The 20,984-nt window shown below is 49.5% G+C and overlaps 1 protein-coding gene across 4 annotated transcripts in view; it reads right to left on the reverse strand.

Annotated features, from left to right (window-relative positions):
* Nucleotides 1-20,984, reverse strand: part of ITPR2 (inositol 1,4,5-trisphosphate receptor type 2) — a 490,021-nt gene that overhangs the window by 72,161 nt on the left and 396,876 nt on the right. For all 4 annotated transcript variants that reach the window (XM_063929104.1, XM_063929105.1, XM_063929106.1 and 1 more), the window contains 2 exons: nucleotides 10,128-10,292; nucleotides 8,840-9,035 (listed from right to left, as the gene is read on the reverse strand). In XM_063929104.1, coding sequence (XP_063785174.1) covers nucleotides 8,840-9,035; nucleotides 10,128-10,292 — 361 coding nt within the window. The remainder of the gene's footprint in view (nucleotides 1-8,839; nucleotides 9,036-10,127; nucleotides 10,293-20,984) is intronic.

Here is a 20,984-nt window from a genome sequence, read left to right on the forward strand (position 1 = left end):
ATCCGAAAACCATAGAGATAAATCCAGATCAGCGAGCCAGAGAGATAAATCCAGATCTGAGAGACAGAGAGATAAATTGGAAAGTAATTCAGATCTGAGACTCCAAGACAAAAATCCAGGTGTAACAGATAAATCTGGATGTAAGAGATAACCTGGCCATACACATTAGGATGATCTGTCCAACCATCCAACTAGTTAGCTGGTTGCAACAAACATATGGCAATTTGTGGAAGCAAATGACAATCCACCATTCGCTCCCAAACACTGGAAATGTACAAAAATGGTCATTCACATTGGTCAAATCCATTTGATTTAACCAATTATTTTTCGGCGCTTAAGAGCATATAGGGGGTAATTCTGAGTTGATCGCAGCAGGATTTCTGTTAGCACTTGGGCAAAACCATGTGCACTGCAGGGGAGGCAGATATAACATGTGCAGAGAGAGTTAGATTTGGGTGGGTTATTTTGTTTCTGTGCAGGGTAAATACTGGCTGCTTTATTTTTACACTGCAATTTAGATTGCAGATTGAACACACCACACCCAAATCTAACTCTCTCTGCACATGTTACATCTGCCTCCCCTGCAGTGCACATGGTTTTGCCCAACTGCTAACAGAAATCCTGCTGCGATCAACTCAGAATTACCTCCATAGTGGATTGTCATTTGCTTTGGTTGGTTGGTTGGTTGGATATACTGTATGGTCAGCTATAGAGAGATAAATCCGGATCTGGGAGGTAGAGACATAAATCCGGATCTGGGAGGTAGAGAGATAAATCCGGATCTGAGAGGTAGAGAGATAAATCCGGATCTGAGAAAGGATAATAAGACGTGTACCCCGGCTATGTATCTATATGACGTTATCAGACACGACGGTGACATAGGATGTAAGTGTCGTTGACACGTTTGGCAGAGAGCAGACAGGACAGTGTACGCACCTTCCCAGCCCCACACACTGAGCGGTGTAGAATCAGCTCTCTGGCTGCTGTAATTGCAGCATCTGCTCCGGCCAAGAAAATCCTCATGAGATTATTGGGATTAGAGAGGTTCTCACAAGACCAGTGCTGAATAGCTGTTGTGCAACTGAATATGAGGCCACTGCAGATCAAACAGGGCTGGATGCTGATTTATACCGGCCTATTAACTCTGTCACTGCCAGAGATGAGGACACCTTGCTCCGATAACTCTCTCACTGCCAGAGATGGGGACACCTTGCTCCGATAACTCTCTCACTGCCAGAGATGGGGACATCCTTGCTCCGATAACTCTCTCACTGCCAGAGATGGGGACACCTTGCTCCGATAACCCTCTCACTGCCAGAGATGTGAGCACCTTGCTCCGATAACTCTCTCACTGCTAGAGATGGGGACACCTTGTTCCGATAACTCTCTCACTGCCAGAGATGAGGACACCTTGCTCCGATAACTCTCTCACTGCCAGAGATGGGGAACCTTGCTCCGATAACTCTCTCACTGCCAGAGATAGGGACACCTTGCTCCAATAACCCTCTCACTGCCAGAGATGAGGACACCTTGCTCCGATAACTCTCTCACTGCCAGAGATGGGGAGACCTTGCTCCGATAACTCTCTCACTGCCAGAGATGAGGACACCTTGCTCCGGTAACTCTCTCACTGCCAGAGATGGGGACACCTTGCTCCGATAACTCTCTCACTGCCAGAGATGGGGACATCCTTGCTCCGATAACTCTCTCACTGCCAGAGATGGGGACACCTTGCTCCGATAACCCTCTCACTGCCAGAGATGTGAGCACCTTACTCTGATAACTCTCTCACTGCCAGAGATGGGGAACCTTGCTCCGATAACTCTCTCACTGCCAGAGATGTGAGCACCTTACTCTGATAACTCTCTCACTGCCAGAGATGGGGAACCTTGCTCCGATAACTCTCTCACTGCCAGAGATGTGAGCACCTTACTCTGATAACTCTCTCACTGCCAGAGATGGGGAACCTTGCTCCGATAACTCTCTCACTGCCAGAGATGGGGACACCTTGCTCCGATAACTCTCTCACTGCCAGAGATGGGGACACCTTGCTCCGATAACTCTCTCACTGCCAGAGATGGGGACACCTTGCTCCAATAACCCTCTCACTGCCAGAGATGAGGACACCTTGCTCCGGTAACTCTCTCACTGCTAGAGATGGGGACACCTTGTTCCGATACCTCTCTCACTGCCAGAGACGAGGACACCTTGCGCCGATAACTTTCTCACTGCCAGAGATGAGGACACCTTGCTCCGATAACTCTCTCACTGCCAGAGATGGGGAACCTTGCTCCGATAACTCTCTCACTGCCAGAGATGAGGACACCTTGCTCCGATAACTCTCTCACTGCCAGAGATGGGGAACCTTGCTCCGATAACTCTCTCACTGCCAGAGACGAGGACACCTTGCTCCGATAACTCTCTCACTGCCAGAGATGGGGAACCTTGCTCCGATAACTCTCTCACTGCCAGAGATGAGGACACCTTGCTCCGATAACTCTCTCACTGCCAGAGATGGGGACACCTTGTTCCGATAACTCTCTCACTGCCAGAGATGAGGACACCTTGCTCCGATAACTCTCTCACTGCCAGAGATGAGGACACCTTGCTCCGATAACTCTCTCACTGCCAGAGATGAGGACACCTTGCTCCGATAACTCTCTCACTGCCAGAGATGGGGAACCTTGCTCCGAAAACTCTCTCACTGCCAGAGATGAGGACACCTTGCTCCGATAACTCTCTCACTGCCAGAGATGAGGACACCTTGCTCCGATAACTCTCTCACTGCCAGAGATGGGGACACCTTGCTCCGATAACCCTCTCACTGCCAGAGATGTGAGCACCTTACTCTGATAACTCTCTCACTGCCAGAGATGGGGAACCTTGCTCCGATAACTCTCTCACTGCCAGAGATGTGAGCACCTTACTCTGATAACTCTCTCACTGCCAGAGATGGGGAACCTTGCTCCGATAACTCTCTCACTGCCAGAGATGGGAACACCTTGCTCCGATAACTCTCTCTCTGCCAGAAATGAGGACACCTTGCTCCGATAACTCTCTCACTGCCAGAGATGAGGACACCTTGCTCCGGTAACTCTCTCACTGCTAGAGATGGGGACACCTTGTTCCGATACCTCTCTCACTGCCAGAGACGAGGACACCTTGCGCCGATAACTCTCTCACTGCCAGAGATGAGGACACCTTGCTCCGATAACTCTCTCACTGCCAGAGATGGGGAACCTTGCTCCGATAACTCTCTCACTGCCAGAGATGAGGACACCTCGCTCCGATAACTCTCTCACTGCCAGAGATGGGGAACCTTGCTCCGATAACTCTCTCACTGCCAGAGATGAGGACACCTTGTTCCGATAACTCTCTCACTGCCAGAGATGAGGACACCTTGCTCCGATAACTCTCTCACTGCCAGAGACGAGGACACCTTGCTCCGATAACTCTCTCACTGCCAGAGATGGGGAACCTTGCTCCGATAACTCTCTCACTGCCAGAGATGAGGACACCTTGCTCCGATAACTCTCTCACTGCCAGAGATGGGGACACCTTGCTCCGATAACTCTCTCACTGCCAGAGATGAGGACACCTTGCTCCGATAACTCTCTCACTGCCAGAGATGGGGACACCTTGCTCCGATAATCGTCTCACTGCTAGAGATGAGGACACCTTGCTCCGATAACTCTCTCACTGCCAGAGATGGGGACACCTTGCTTCGATAACCCTCTCACTGCCAGAGATGGGGACACCTTGCTCCGATAACTCTCTCACTGCCAGAGATGGGGACACCTTGCTCCGATAACCCACTCACTGCTAGAGATGAGGACCCCTTGCTGTGATAAATCTCTCACTGCCAGAGATGAGGACACCTTGCTCCGATAACTCTCTGACTGACAGTGATGGGGACACCTTGCTCCGATAACCGTCTCACTGCCAGACATGAGGACACCTTGCTCCGATAACTCTCTCACTGGCAGAGATGGGGACACCTTGCTCCGATAACCCTCTCACTGCCAGAGATGAGGACACCTTGCTGTGATAACTCTCTCACTGCCAGAGATGCGGACACCTTGCTTCGATAACCCTCTCACTGCCAGAGATGAGGACACCTTGCTCCGATAACCCTCTCACTGCCAGAGATGCGGACACCTTGCTCCGATAACCGTCTCACTGCTAGAGATGAGGACACCTTGCTCCGATAACTCTCTCACTGCCAGAGATGGGGACACCTTGCTTCGATAACCCTCTCACTGCCAGAGATGGGGACACCTTGCTTCGATAACTCTTTCACTGCCAGAGATGAGGACACCTTGCTCCGATAACGCTCTCACTGGCAGAGATGGGGACACCTTGCTGTGATAACGCTCTCACTGGCAGAGATGGGGACACCTTGCTCCGATAACTCTCTCACTGGCAGAGATGGGGACACCTTGCTCCGATAACTCTCTCACTGGCAGAGATGGGGACACCTTGCTCCGATAACTCTCTCACTGGCAGAGATGGGGACACCTTGCTCCGATAACTCTCTCACTGCCAGAGATGGGGACACCTTGCTCCGATAACTCTCTCACTGCCAGAGATGGGGACACCTTGCTCCGATAACTCTCTCACTGCCAGAGATGGGGACACCTTGCTCCGATAACTCTCTCACTGCCAGAGATGAGGACACCTTGCTCCGATAACTCTCTCACTGCCAGAGATGGGGACACCTTGCTCCGATAACTCTCTCACTGCCAGAGATGAGGACACCTTGCTCCGATAACTCTCTCACTGCCAGAGATGGGGACACCTTGCTCCGATAACTCTCTCACTGCCAGAGATGAGGACACCTTGCTCCGATAACCCTCTCACTGCCAGAGATGCGGACACCTTGCTCCGATAACCGTCTCACTGCTAGAGATGAGGACACCTTGCTCCGATAACTCTCTCACTGCCAGAGATGGGGACACCTTGCTTCGATAACCCTCTCACTGCCAGAGATGGGGACACCTTGCTCCGATAACTCTCTCACTGCCAGAGATAGGGACACCTTGCTCCGATAACCCTCTCACTGCCAGAGATGAGGACACCTTGCTGTGATAAATCTCTCACTGCCAGAGATGAGGACACCTTGCTCCGATAACTCTCTGACTGACAGTGATGGGCACACCTTGCTCTGATAATCGTCTCACTGCTAGAGATGAGGACACCTTGCTCCGATAACTCTCTCACTGCCAGAGATGGGGACACCTTGCTTCGATAACCCTCTCACTGCCAGAGATGGGGACACCTTGCTTCGATAACTCTTTCACTGCCAGAGATGAGGACACCTTGCTCCGATAACTCTCTCACTGGCAGAGATGGGGACACCTTGCTCCGATAACTCTCTCACTGGCAGAGATGGGGACACCTTGCTCCGATAACTCTCTCACTGCCAGAGATGAGGACACCTTGCTCCGATAACTCTCTCACTGCCAGAGATGGGGACACCTTGCTCCGATAACTCTCTCACTGCCAGAGATGAGGACACCTTGCTCCGATAACTCTCTCACTGCCAGAGATGGGGACACCTTGCTTCGATAACGCTCTCACTGGCAGAGATGGGGACACCTTGCTCCGATAACTCTCTCACTGCCAGAGATGAGGACACCTTGCTCCGATAACTCTCTCACTGGCAGAGATGGGGACACCTTGCTGTGATAACGCTCTCACTGGCAGAGATGGGGACACCTTGCTCCGATAACTCTCTCACTGGCAGAGATGGGGACACCTTGCTCCGATAACTCTCTCACTGGCAGAGATGGGGACACCTTGCTCCGATAACTCTCTCACTGGCAGAGATGGGGACACCTTGCTCCGATAACTCTCTCACTGCCACAGATGAGGACACCTTGCTCCGATAACTCTCTCACTGGCAGAGATGGGGACACCTTGCTCCGATAACTCTCTCACTGGCAGAGATGAGGACACCTTGCTCCGATAACTCTCTCACTGGCAGAGATGGGGACACCTTGCTCCGATAACTCTCCCACTGCCAGAGATGAGGACACCTTGCTCCGATAACTCTCTCACTGCCAGAGATGGGGACACCTAGCTCCGATAACCGTCTCACTGCTAAAGATGAGGACACCTTGCTCCGATAACCGTCTCACTGCCAGAGATGAGGACACCTTGCTCCGATAACTCTCTCACTGCCTGAGATGGGGACACCTTGCTTCGATAACCCTCTCACTGCCAGAGATGAGGACACCTTGCTCCGATAACCCTCTCACTGCCAGAGATTCGGACACCTTGCTCCGATAACCCTCTCACTGCCAGAGATGAGGACACCTTACTCCGATAACCCTCTCACCGCCAGAGACCTCAATGTGCAGCTTCATTAGGTCACAGCTTGGAGCAAGACTAGCATTGCTGGCCATTACACTCACTCATAAGACACTAGTGGCTGCACCATTACCTACTTCATGGGGCCAAAACCTTCTGTTTGTCAGTGCCAGGGACCTAGACATGCTGGACCACAAGCTACCACAGCTAGTGAGACAGTGGGCTCGCTCTGAGCAGCTTAAAGGACCATTAACTGACTCACAGCCTGAGCCATTAACCCATTCAGGGAGAACTGAATAACCAAATCATTAACTAACTTGCAACTAGACAACTGAACGTGCTAGACTATTGAGTGACTGGTCTATTAACTCACTAGCTGCCAGAACTAAAGGTGCAGGACCTTCCCAGGGGGTTTCCGTTCTCTGTACTCCTTTCCCAATAATAGTCGCACGCAAGACTGAATCTTTTTTTTTTTGCAGAATGCGCACGCCTCCCAGTCCGGCGGTTTGGAGCAAATGATTGATTGTCATTTGCTCCCACACATTACCAGATTTTTGTACCAATCGATCAGATTGGACAGATATAGCTTTAGGTGTGGACCCAGCTTAAGGGTCAGGCACTCTGTCGGTGGGCCAGGTGAGAGTTCCAACAAAGTAAATATATGAGGAAGACCTAAAAGTGTTGATCTGCTAGCTCACAATTGCTAAGTGACGGTGATAAAAGTAACTCGATGTAGAGATATGGCGGTATAAAGGGAACAGAAGGAAAATTCTGGGTTTGCAACACTGCAGCGTGACACTGGAGAACGAGAGGTCAATGGGTGTCTGTAAATATAAGGGTCCACTGTAGAGGCAAGTGTGAGGAAAGGACAGAGGGTACAGCAAGGGTCCGGGGTTAAAGGATGACCTGGAAGTGAAGGAAGGGCCTCGAGGTGAATAAAGAGATGGAGGTGAAGGAAGAGCCTTGAGGTGAAGTAAAGGTCCAGAAGTGAAGAAAGATGCTGGAGGTGAAGGAAGGGCCTTGAGGTGAATAAAGATGCTGGAGGTGAAGGAAGGGCCTTGAGGTGAATAAAGAGATGGAGGGGAAGGAAGGGCCTTGAGGTGAATAAAGAGATGGAGGTGAAGGAAGGGCCTTGAGGTGAATAAAGAGATGGAGGTGAAGGAAGGGCCTCGAGGTGAAGGAAAGGCCCGGAAGTGAAGTAAGATCCTGGAGGTGAAGGAAGGGCCCGGAAGTGAAGGAAGATCCTGGAGGTGAAGGAAGGGCCTTGAGGTGAAGGAAGATCCTGGAGGTGAAGGAAGGGCCTTGAGGTGAATAAAGAGATGGAGGTGAAGGAAGGGCCTCGAGGTGAAGGAAAGGTCCGGAAGTGAAGGAAGATCCTGGAGGTGAAGGAAGGGCCTTGAGGTGAATAAAGAGATGGAGGTGAAGGAAGGGCCTTGAGGTGAATAAAGAGATGGAGGTGAAGGAAGGGCCTGGAAGTGAAGGAAGATCCTGGAGGTGAAGGAAGGGCCTTGAGGTGAATAAAGAGATGGAGGTGAAGGAAGGGCCTCGAGGTGAAGGAAGGGCCTCGAGGTGAAGGGAAGGGCCTCGAGGTGAAGGAAAGGTCCGGAAGTGAAGGAAGATCCTGGAGGTGAAGGAAGGGCCTTGAGGTGAATAAAGAGATGGAGGTGAAGGAAGGGCCTTGAGGTGAATAAAGAGATGAAGGTGAAGGAAGGGCCTTGAGGTGAATAAAGAGATGGAGGGGAAGGAAGGGCCTCGAGGTGAAGGAAGAGATGGAAGTGAAGAAAATGAACCGAAGTAATGTAAAGGACTTGAGGTGAATGCAAAAGTCAGGTGTAAAGAAAAGAACTTGTGGTAATGTAGGAGTCCGGAGGTGAAGTAGGGCCCAAAGGTGATGGAAAATACTGGTGGCAAAAAAGGATCCAGAAGTGAAGGTGAAACCCGTGGGTGGAAGAAGTGGTCTGATATACAGAAAAAGCCGGGAGCTGTAACAAGAGCCACCGCGCATCCAGCATTAAAAGTTGTATAAAACACTCTCTGGTAAAAGGAGCCAGAAACTCGGATACGGACATCCAGGACAATGCTACTCAATAAGACATCTGTCTATGTTCTCGTGGCACAGTCTGTGTTGGTCACATTGATTTTTGGGCAAGAAACGTCAGGAAAATCTGAGAACAGTTTTAAGAAAACGATCACACTTAACCCTACTAGACATGGGTGTATTTAGTTCTTTTTCAACCCTTTAAATTACTTTAAAAATACAGAGAGCATATTTGGAGTCTCTCCTTACAGGAGCACAGGTGTAATAAGTAAAGCCACAGCCATCTGTTACATTTACCTGTGCTGCTGTGAGGTGACCACCAAACGCGTTCTATTAGTGAGGTCTACGAATGAGTCAGAGAACTCTCCTATCAATAACCTAATAGGCTGAATATTGGTTCATCCTACAAAATGGCTGCCTCCAACGTGTTCAGGTACAGTAAACAATCCTGGCTGCCAAACAATACACAGCCAAAGGGCAGTCATATACCTAGGTCCGGCGTTCTGTTCTTCAGCCGGTCCACCTCCATGATGAAGTCATCTTTCAGGAAGAGAAAGCCGATGATGGAGAAGAGGTAGACGAGGATCAGCGCAAGTACGGCTGTCAAGATGATAGAACGACCATTTCTAGTCACACTCTTAATAACATTCAATAAGGTTTCTTCCCGGTACACAAGATCAAACAACTAGAGAGAGAGAGAGATATGAGAGATCGTATAAAGCGCCAGCAGTCACAAGTGGTTGCTTTTAGGGTGTATTTATATAAACTGTTTGTTGAAGGAGATTTCCACTGTCAAATGGATTTACACTTTTATGTGCTAAATACAATGCTGTGCGTTTGTGCCTTCCTTCTGTGCTCTTCAGAAAAAACTTTTTAGCATCCATGGCCTGGTTTTGAAAATGACCCAGGGCTCTGTGCATTGGGAACAACTGCACTAAGATCTGAGGGAAAACCAATACATAAACCATTCTGTTTGGATGATATAAAGACCTTGGTGAAATACACAGATGAGATCCAGAAAGATAAATACATATATTAATACATATAAAAATGAAACTAGTAGTATTATTTTCTCTCAGAATTTCTATTAATAAACTGTACTTAGGGGGGATATGTACTAAGCAGTGATAAAAGTGGAGAAGTGAGCCAGTGGAGAAGTTGCCCATGGCAACCAATCAGCATTAACGTAACATTTAGAATTTGCATATTATAAAAATATACAGAGCAGCTGATTGGTTGCCATGGACAACTTCTCCACTGGCTCACTACTCCGCTTTTATTACTGCTTAGTAAATGTCCCCCTTAGTCTCTTGAACACTAATTAATTGCTTTGTTAATGCCTAATTACTTATCAAAGAATATAATGAAGAAAATATGGCATCGATGGTCTATGGCTAGGCTTATTACTTTAAATACTAAACTAGTTTCCTTCGCCACTATCTGTAAGCGGATCAGGGATGGGGTGTTCAAAATGGCTGCCTCCTGTGTCTTCCCCTTATGCACCCCCCTCCCCCACCCTGCTTCTGTACCCATTTCCCCTTTTTCTTGTCTGTATCCATATCATATGTGTTTCTAATAATTCAATAAAAAAATGATTGCTGCAAAATGGCTGCCACCATGAAGTACCGGGGACAGGTACGGCCTAATACCGCTCATTTGCGTCTCTGTGAGGGTATGGACGGCCGAATGCTGCTGTTCGGTGTAATCTGCAATGTTATTACTGAGGCCGCTCTAGCGACACTGTCCTGACGCCATGTTTCCTGCGTAGCATACATACCAGGAAGCTGTAGAAGAACTCGTGCACGAAGAGGCCCAGCATGCACACGATGACGTAAACCACGTGGTATAAAAACGCCATGTCCATAATCACCGCTCGGTAACCCCGCGTGAACGTGCCGCGGTTCCCCACAAAGCTGACCAGAAACACCACTTTGTTGCATAACTGCCAAGGAAACGAGGCCACGATTATTATGTGCATAATATACAATATAATATACAATACATAATATACAACAGCTGCTTTCATAAGTCTCCGTGCAGATGATCATATAAGCATAACTTCGGTTTACACTAGCGTCATCACTGAACCGTCACGTTGCAAAAGCCACTAACGCAAAACCTGCTTGACCGCCACTAAATATCCACGTAGCGGCAAAATTCTTCACCGCCAATCCGCATTATTCTCTTTCCAGCGTGTCGTGTCGGGATTCAGTCTCCTTTCTGTACACATGTTTTGTTTACTCAGAAGTGTTCGTAGGTGACATTTGCTCGATAACTAATCACGGAACAGGCTGAAGCGGAGCCAGCGTGAGGCCGGAGAGAATCTGAAACCCCAGCTTGTGCTCCGCCATCTGAGCAGCTGTACTGTACACAGAATAAAGACCTGAAAATTAAATCATCCCTCATATACGGAGGAGATCGTCACAGCACAGACGTATTATTAAATAGAATATTTATTATTATGTTACTTATATGGCGCCACAAGGGTATTGCAGCTGCTCGCCAAGTACATAAACGGTGCAAACAAGAGGACGGAAAAATGAATAAGACTTACAATACAAAACATTGCAGAACATGGGACAGCAGCTGTATACCTGTTGTTTCATATGCGGTCACAGCACCCGCAGCTATAGAGGTAGCGCTGCCTGCTGAGCCTAAAGGTTTTGTGCCAATGTGGGTGGTGGAGGAGCACAAGAGGGAAGAGGGCCCTGCTCGTGAGAGCTTACAGTCTAGAGAGGTGGGGCAGACAGACAAGCGACACAGAGGGGAGAAAATAAGATTTTACTTACCAGTAAATCTATTTCTCGTAGTCCGTAGTGGATGCCGGGGACTCCGTAAGGACCATGAGGAATAGACGGGCTCCGCAGGAGACATGGGCACTTTAAGAAAGAATTTAGATTCTGGTGTGCTCTGGCTCCTCCCTCTATGTCCCTCCTCCAGACCTCAGTTAGAGAAACTGTGCCCGGAAGAGCTGACAGTAACAAGGAAAGGATTTTGGTAATCCAGGGCAAGATTCATACCAGCCACACCAATCACACCGTATAACTCGTGATAACCTTACCCAGTCAACAGTATGAACAACAACAGAGCATCAGGTCAACCCTGATGCAACCATAACATAACCCTTATTTAAGCAATAACTATATACACGTATTGCAGACAGTCCGCACTTGGGACGGGCGCCCAGCATCCACTACGGACTACGAGAAATAGATTTACCGGTAAGTAAAATCTTATTTTCTCTAACGTCCTAGTGGATGCTGGGGACTCCGTAAGGACCATGGGGATTATACCAAAACTCCCAAACGGGCGGGAGAGTGCGGATAACTCTGCAGCACCGATTGAGCAAACACAAGGTCCTCCTCGGCCAGGGTATCAAACTTGTAGAACTTTGCAAAAGTGTTTGAACCTGACCAAGTAGCCGCTCGGCAAAGTTGTAATTCCGAGACCCCTCGGGCAGCCGCCCAAGAAGAGCCCACCTTTCTCGTGGAATGGGCCTTAACTGATCTTGGCAGCGGAAATCCAGCCGCCGAATGAGCCTGCTGAATCGTGTTACAGATCCAGCGAGTAATAGTCTGCTTTGAAGCAGGAGCACCCAGCTTGTTGGAAGCATACAGGATAAACAAAGACTCTGTTTTCCTGACCCTAGCCGTTCTGGCTACATAAACCTTCAAAGCCCTGACTACATCAAGCAACTCGGAATCCTCCAAGCCCGTAGTAGCCACAGGTACCACAATAGGTTGGTTTATATGAAAGGATGAAACCACTTTCGGCAGAAATTGTGGACGGGTCCGCAATTCTGCTCTATCCGCATGGAAAACCAGATAGGGGCTTTTATGTGACAAAGCCGCCAACTCTGACACACGCCTAGCCGAAGCCAAGGCTAATAGCATGACCACCTTCCACGTGAGATATTTCAACTCCACCGTTTTGAGTGGTTCAAACCAGTGGGATTTCAGGAAACTCAACACCACGTTAAGATCCCAAGGTGCCACTGGAGGCACAAAAGGGGGTTGAATATGCAGCACTCCCTTTACAAACGTCTGAACTTCAGGTAGAGAAGTCAACTCCTTTTGAAAGAAAATGGATAGGGCCGAAATCTGAACCTTTATGGACCCTAATTTGAGGCCCATAGTCACACCTGACTGTAGGAAATGCAGAAAACGACCCAACTGGAAGTCCTCTGTAGGGGCCTTCCTGGCCTCACACCAAGCAACATATTTCCGCCATATGCGGTGATCTTAATGGACCCCAATTTTAGGCCAAAATTCACTCCTGACCGTAGGAAGTGAAGGAAACGGCCCAGCTGGAATTCCTCCGTAGGAGCATTCCTGGCCTCACACCAAGCAACATATTTTCGCCATATACGGTGATAATGTTGAGCTGTCACGTCCTTCCTAGCCTTTATCAGCGTAGGAATTACCTCATCCGGAATGCCTTTCTCTGCTAGGATCCGGCGTTCAACCGCCATGCCGTCAAACGCAGCCGCGGTAAGTCTTGGAACAGACAGGGCCCCTGTTGCAACAAGTCCTGTCTTAAAGGAAGAGGCCACGACCCTTCGTGACCAATCTGGAACAATGAATATCAATGAGTATCGTTTTCACTCCTCTTTTTCTTATTATTCTCAGCACCTTGGGTATGAGAGGAAGAGGAGGAAATACATAGACCGACTGGAACACCCACGGTGTCACCAGGGCGTCTACAGCTATCGCCTGAGGGTCTCTTGACCTGGCGCAATACCTCTGTAGTTTTTTGTTGAGGCGTGATGCCCTCATCTGTGCGAAGACTTCCTGATGAAGTCCCCACTCTCCCGGATGGAGGTCGTGTCTGCTGAGGAAGTCTGGTTCCCAGTTGTCCACTCCCGGGATGAACACTGCTGACAGTGCGCTTACGTGATTTTCCGCCCAGCGAAGAATTCTGGTGGCTTCCGCCATCGCTACCCTGCTCCTTGTGCCGCCTTGTCGGTTTACATGAGCCACTGCGGTGATGGTGTCTGACTGAATCAGAACCGGTTGGTCGCGAAGCAGGGTCTCCGCTTGACGTAGGGCGTTATATACGGCCCTTAGTTCCAGGATGTTGATGTGAAGGCAAGTCTCCTGAGTTGACCACAGACCTTGGAAATTTCTTCCCTGTGTGACTGCTCCCCACCCTCGGAGGCTTGCATCCGTGGTCACCAGGACCAAGTCCTGAATGCCGAATCTGCGGCCCTCGAGAAGGTGAGCATTCTGCAGCCACCACAGGAGAGACACCCTGGCCCTGGGGGATAGGGTGATTAACCGATGCATCTGAAGATGTGATCCGGACCACTTGTCCAGTAAGTCCCATTGAAAGGTCCTCGCATGGAACCTGCCGAAGGGAATGGCCTCGTATGATGCCACCATCCTTCCCAGGACTCGAGTGCAGTGATGCACTGACACCTGTTTTGGTTTTAATAGGTTCCTGACCAGTGTCATTAGCTCCTGAGCTCTCTCTATCGGGAGATAAACCCTTTTCTGGTCAGTGTCTAGAATCATGCCTAGGAAAGGCAGACGAGCCGTAGGAACCAACTGCGACTTTGGAATATTTAGAATCCAGCCGTGTTGCCGTTACACTTCCAGAGAAAGTGCTACGCTGATCAGCAACTGCTCTCTTGATCCCGCTTTTATGAGGAGATCGTCTAATTATGGGATAATTGCGACCCCTTGCTTCCGCAGGAGTACCATCATTTCCGCCATTACCTTGGTAAATATTCTCGGTGCCGTGGAGAGACCAAACGGCAACGTCTGAAATTGGTAATGACAATCCTGTACCACAAATCTGAGGTACGCCTGATGAGGTGGATAAATGGGGACATGAAGGTATGCATCCTTTATGTCCAGAGACACCATAAAATCCCACCCTTCCAGGCTTGCGACGACAGCTCTGAGCGATTCCATCTTGAACTTGAACCTTTTCAAGTATATGTTCAGAGATTTTAAATTCAATATGGGTCTGACCGAACCGTCCGGTTTCGGGACTACAACATGGTCGAATAATAACCCCCTCCTTGTTGAAGGAGGGGAACCTTGACCACCACCTGTGGAAGATAAAATTAGCGGATTGCAGTTAACACTATTTCCCTCTCGTGGGGGGAAGCCGGCAATGCCGTCGGTGAGGGGGCATCTCCTCGAAGTCCAGCTTGTATCCCTGAGACACAATATCTATTGCCCAGGGATCCAACAGGGAGCGAACCCACTTGTGGCTGAAATTTCGAAGACGTGCCCCCACCGGGCCTAGCTCCGCCTGCGGAGCCCCAGCGACATGCGGTGGATTTTGTAGAGGCCGGGGAGGACTTCTGTTCCTGGGAACTAGCTGTGTTGTGCAGCTTCTTTCCTCTGCCCCTGCCTCTGGCAAGAAAGGATGCACCTTGGACTTTCTTGTTTCTTTGTGATCGAAAGGACTGCATTTGATAATGTCGTGCTTTCCTAGGCTGTGCTGGAATATAAGGCAAAATATCAGAATTACCAGCTATAGCTGTGGAGACCAGGTCCGAGATCCCTTCTCCACACAATCCTCAGCCTTGTAAGGTAAACCGTCCATATGCCTCTTAAATCGGCATCACCTGTCCATTGCATGTTCCACAGGACACGTCAAGCAGAAATCGACATAGCGTTGACTCTAGAACCCAGCAGACTAATGTCTCTTTGGGCATGTTTATATATATATATATATATATATATATATATATATATATATATATCTAAGACAGCATCTTTTATTATATATATATATATATATATATATATATATATATATATATATATATATCTATCTATCTATCTATATATATACATATATAGATATATATATATATATATACATACTAGGGTCTCAATCTCTGCTGATAAGGTATCTGTCCACGCTGCTACAGCGCTATAAACCCATGCCGACACAATCGCCGGTATGAGTAGTGTACCAGAAAGTGTGTAAATGGACTTCAAAGTACTTTTATTGCATGCTATCTGCAGGATCCCTGAGGATAGCTGTTAAGTCAGCGCTACCTTTTGGGCAAACGTGACACCCTAGGGGAAGATTCCCATCGTATCCTGGCCCTAATAGGGAAAGGATACTCCCTGAGAATTCTTTGTGGGAAACTGCAGTCTCTTGTCTGGAGATTCCCGCTCTTTTTCTTCATGAGAGGAGGGAAATTTACCTCAGCTTTCTTCCCCTTAAACATGTGTACCCTTGTGTCAGGGACAGATGAGTCATCAGTGATATGCAAACCATTTTTTTATTACAATAATCATATACTTTCCTGCCATTTTGGCTGTAACTTTGCATTATCGTAGTCGACACTGGAGTCAGACTCCATGTCGATATCAGTGTCTATTATTTTGGATAGTGAGCATTGAGAGACTCTGAAGGTCTCTGCGACATAGGGACAGACATGGGTAGATTCCCTGTCTGTTCTCTAATCTTTTGTGCAAGAAATTTTCCTTAGCACTTAATTTCACATATCCAAACAGGTGTCGGCGTTGTCGACTGAGACACCACTCACACACACATTTGCACCATCACCTCCTTAGGGGAGCCTTTTACCTCAGACATGTCGACACACACGTACCGACACACCACACACTCAGGGAATGCTCATCTGAAGACAATTCCCCCCCAAAGCCCTTTGGAGAGACAGAGAGAGAGAGTATGCCAGCACACACCCCAGCCAGTGGCGTAACTACTGCCCCCGCAGTCCTCGCGGTGGCTTGGGGGCGAGGGGCTGCGGGGGCGCCACTGATTACAGCAGACTGACATGCGGACGAGCGCCCGCATGTCAGTCTGCTTTCTCCTTCCCGCCGCCGCTTGTTGGAGGGACACGGACGGCACAGCGTGTGCCTCTCCTGTGTCCCTCCTGCATCATCTCCGGCGGCCGCGGGTCTAATAGGGGGAAGTGCCGTCCGTGAGCTCTAATTGGCTCACGGACGGCACTTCCCCCTATTAGACCCGCGGCCGCCGGAGATGATGCAGCAGGAGGGACACAGGAGAGGCGATCTGTGCCCTCCGTGTCCCTCCAATAAGCGGCGGCGGCGACGGCGGCACTGGGGGGAATATCTGGCACTGGGGGGGGGATGTCTGGCACTGGGGCATATATGGCACTGGGGGGGAGATGTCTGGCACTAGGGGGGATATCTGGCACTAGGGGGGATATCTGGCACTGGGGGGGGGGGGGATATCTGGCACTGGGGGGGGGATGTCTGGCACTGGGGCATATATGGCACTGGGGGGGGATGTCTGGCACTGGGGCATATATGGCACAGGGGGGGGGATGTCTGGCACTGGGGGGGATATCTGGCACTGGGGGGGGATGTCTGGCACTGGGGCATATATGGCACTGGGGGGGGGATGTCTGGCACTGGGGGGGGGGATGTCTGGCACTAGGGGGGATATCTGGCACTGGGGGAATATCTGGCACTGGGGGCATATGTGGCACTGGGGGGGAATATATGGCACTGGCGGCATATCTGGCACGGGGGGAATATCTGGAACTGGGGGCATATGTGGCACTGGGGGGGAATATCTGGCACTGGGGGCATATGTGGCACTGGGGGGGGGGGTATATGTGTACCTGGCACATGGGGGGGGCTATATTTGGCACCGGGGGCATGTGAGTACCTGGCACCGTGGGGGAATATCTGGCACTGGGGTCATATGTGGCACTGGGAGCACAGCCCTAGCAACAAGGACTACCTCCTAGCAACGAGCATGACACCCAGTGCATGAAACACCTGACAACGAGCATGACACCCAGTGCATGAAACACCTGGCAACGAGCATGACACCCAGTGCATGAAACCCCTGACAACGAGAAGGTAATTGAAAAGTAATTAGAAGCCTTACTGTAGGACTTAATGTGTAATGGGCATTACGGTGTGTGGCATAATGTATCACGGACATTGCGGTGTGTGTCATAATGTGTCACAGGCATTACAGTGTATGGTATACTATATCGCGGGCATTGTGATATGTGGTATAATGTCTCAGGGTCATTGCAGTGTGTGGCATAATGTATCACGGACATTGCGGTGTGTGTCATAATGTGTCAGGCATTACGGTGTGTGGTATACTATATCACGGGCATTGTGGTATGTGGTATAATGTCTCAGGGTCATTGCAGTGTGGCATAATACATAACGGGCATTGCGGTGTGTGGCATAGGGTATAACGGGCAGGGCATTGCGGTATGTGTCACAGGCATTACGGTGTATGGTATACTATATCACGGGCATTGTGGTATAATGTCTCAAGGTCATTGCGGTGTGTGTCATAATGTGTCACAGGCATTGTATGTGCTATAATGTATCAGGGGCATTGCAGTGTGTAGCATAATGTATAACGGGCATTGCGATTCCTGTCATAATGTGTCGGGGGCATTACGGTGTGTGGCATAATGTGTCACAGACATTACGGTGTGTGGCATAATGTGTCGGGGGCTTTATGGTGTGTGCATAATGTGTCATGTGCATTATTGTGTGTGGAATAATGTCTAAGGGCCATTGCAGTATGTGGCATAATGTATACTGGGCATTACTATAAGGAGGAAAAATGACAAATAATGTAAGGGGCATGAATCAGGATTATTTTTCTTTCCTGTGGTGGCTAGCGTCTGGGCGTGTAGGTTGCAAAACTGGGGTATAAGGTAGTCTTTTCCTGCAATACCACGCCCCTTTATGAGAAACCACGCCCATTCCAACAAAACCATGCCCCTTTGTTTGCAGCGCGCGCCTTCGGCGCGCGCATATTTATCCCTTTCTTGCTCCCAATTATGCGGCGGGTGGGGGGGGGGGGGGGCGCCAAAGAATTTTTTGGCTTGGGGGAGAAAAATTTCTAGTTACGCCACTGACCCCAGCGCTATAAACCCAGGAATAATAAGATTTTACTCACCGGTTGTTATGCACACCAGTGCCTGCAGGAAAGTACTAGTGTCAGAACTGTTATGCACTCCAGTGTCTGCAGGAATGTACTGGTGTTTGAACTGTTATGCAAAACAAATGGACTCACAGACAAACTGGGGAATATGACATAACGTACACAGAAGGTGATAGGGTAACAAAATACACACACAGTGAACAGAGAAGCCCAGAGGCTAAGGAACTGGGTATCTCCCTTGTATTAGAACTGCTCAGATGTAAAAAGCAAGATGTTGTGTTTTAATACGTAGAGAACCCGAAATGCTGTTGCTAAGGGCAACAGCAAAACCCTAAAGGGTTACCAACGGGTGTGGCAGTAAACTCCTTGGTCAGAGATGGAATGATAGGCACAAGGAGAGCCTCCACAATCCTGATTCTCACTTGCAGTGCACAGGTTTAAGCTTACTGCCACTAAACTGACCCCTGACACCTAGCACAGTGAGACAGGATTAGACAGGCAAGTGTTAGAATACAGCCGCAAACTTGCTAAGTTCACAGAGTAATAACAGAACCCCAGCAAGCTAAACGACTGACTCCAGTCTTACTGCTAGGTCTGGATTGGCAGAGTGTAATACCAAATCCCCAGGCCTATTTGCAGTAAGCAACAAACAAATACAAAGCTACACAGTACTGGCTAACTTTCATGAACTGACTAACCAACAGAGATTCAGCAGCATCTGCTTACCCTGAAAAGAGGCCTTATAAAGCAGGTGCTGTCCACGCCCCACTCAGACCTCACAGACTGTGAGCACAAAAACCAGCACCGGATCCCCTGCCGTGCACAGAGCCTATAACCACTGCACAGCAAAAGACCCGAACCGGAGTATCAGCTGCGCTCAGGTTACTCCACTAGCACTTGTCTCCCGGTTGCCATGACGACGTGGCAGCACAGGGCAGGAGACCCTAACAGTACCCCCCCTCTGACGAGGGGTCAAAGAACCCCTACCACCGGGTTTATCGGGGAACTGCGAGAAGAAAGAGCGTATCAGTCTGGGGGCATGAAGATCACAACTGCGCACCCACGACCGCTCCTCCGGGCCATACCCCTTCCAGTGCACCAAAAATGACAGCCGACCCCGAACCACCTTGGAGTCAAGAATCCTTTCAACAACAAACTCCCTCTGGCCACGTATCAGAAGAGGGGAAGGTCTTCCACTGGAAGAAGGATTACTAATCGCCCGTTTTAAAAGGGAACAATGAAATGTTTTATTGATACCCAAAGAACGGGGCAGATCTAACTGAAATGCCACCGGATTGATAACCCTGGTGATCTTATAAGGGCCGATGAACCGGGGCCCTAACTTATGAGATGGCTGTCTCAACTTCAAATTCTTGGTAGACAACCAGACGAAGTCTCCTAATTTGAAGCTGCAGGGACTTTTCCGCTTATCAAAAACCCTTTTGGTCACTAATGACACAGACACAAGGGCTTTCTTCACTTTCCGCCAAATACCTCTAAGGACCGAAACCACAGAGGAACCACCAGGCGTGGAGTCCAGGGGGTCAAAAGAATTGGCCTTAGGATGATGCCCATACACACAAAGGAAGGGAGAGATCCCTGTAGCAGAGTGAGCCGCGTTGTTATAGGCAAACTCCGCCATGGACAGATGAGCAACCCAGTCAGTCTGACACTTGGAGACATAACACCTGAGGAACTGCTCCAAGGACTGGTTCACCCTTTCAGTCTGCCCATTAGACTGCGGATGGTAGCCTGACGACAAGCTGACAGAAATCTGGAGATCGGAACAAAATGCCCTCCAGAATTTGGCCACAAACTGGGATCCGCGGTCAGAGACCACATCAAGTGGCAACCCGTGGAGACGCACAACATGCAGCATAAATAATTCAGACAGGCGTCTAGCTGATGGCAGCCCAACCAGTGGAACGAAGTGCGCCATCTTCGAAAACCTGTCAACGACAACCCAGATGGCTGTCATCCCCGAGGATTTGGGCAAGTCCACCACAAAATCCATTGAAATGTGGGTCCATGGCTTAGATGGGATAGAGAGTGGATGTAATGGGCCAACAGGAACCCCTCTAGGAGTCTTATTTCGGGCACAGATGTCACATGCCCGAACCCACTGATCCACATCCTTAGCCACCGAGGGCCACCACACCGCCCTAGATAGCAACTCCCGAGTTCTGGCAATACCCGGGTGACCTGCCGACTTCTTGGCATGGAATTCCAGGAACACTCGCTGTCTTAACCTAGGAGGCACAAACAAAAGACCTACCGGAAGGTCTGGAGGAGCCTGCTCCTGTGCTCTAAGGACTAATGATAAGAGGTCCTGGGTAATGCCCACTTTAATACATGATGGGTAAACAATGGGCAACGGCTCCTCGGTGGTCTCCTGGATTGGAGCAAAACTCCGCGAGAGCGCATCAGCCTTGATGTTTTTTGACCCAGGGCGATATGTTATCAAAAAATTAAAGCGAGCAAAAAACAAAGCCCATCGTGCCTGCCTGGCATTGAGACGCTTCGCTGACTCTAAATATGCCAGATTCTTATGGTCAGTGAGAATTGAGACCACAAACTTAGCCCCCTCAAGCCAGTGTCTCCACTCCTCGAGTGCATCCTTAATAGCCAACAATTCCCGGTTACCCACGTCATAATTCATCTCGGCAGGCGAAAATTTACGGGAAAAGTAAGCACAGGGATGAAGGCGATTATCAGACACTCCCATCTGAGAAAGCACTGCCCCAATACCCAT

Source organism: Pseudophryne corroboree, chromosome 6 (genome assembly GCF_028390025.1).
Source record: "Pseudophryne corroboree isolate aPseCor3 chromosome 6, aPseCor3.hap2, whole genome shotgun sequence".
Lineage (NCBI taxonomy): Eukaryota > Metazoa > Chordata > Amphibia > Anura > Myobatrachidae > Pseudophryne > Pseudophryne corroboree.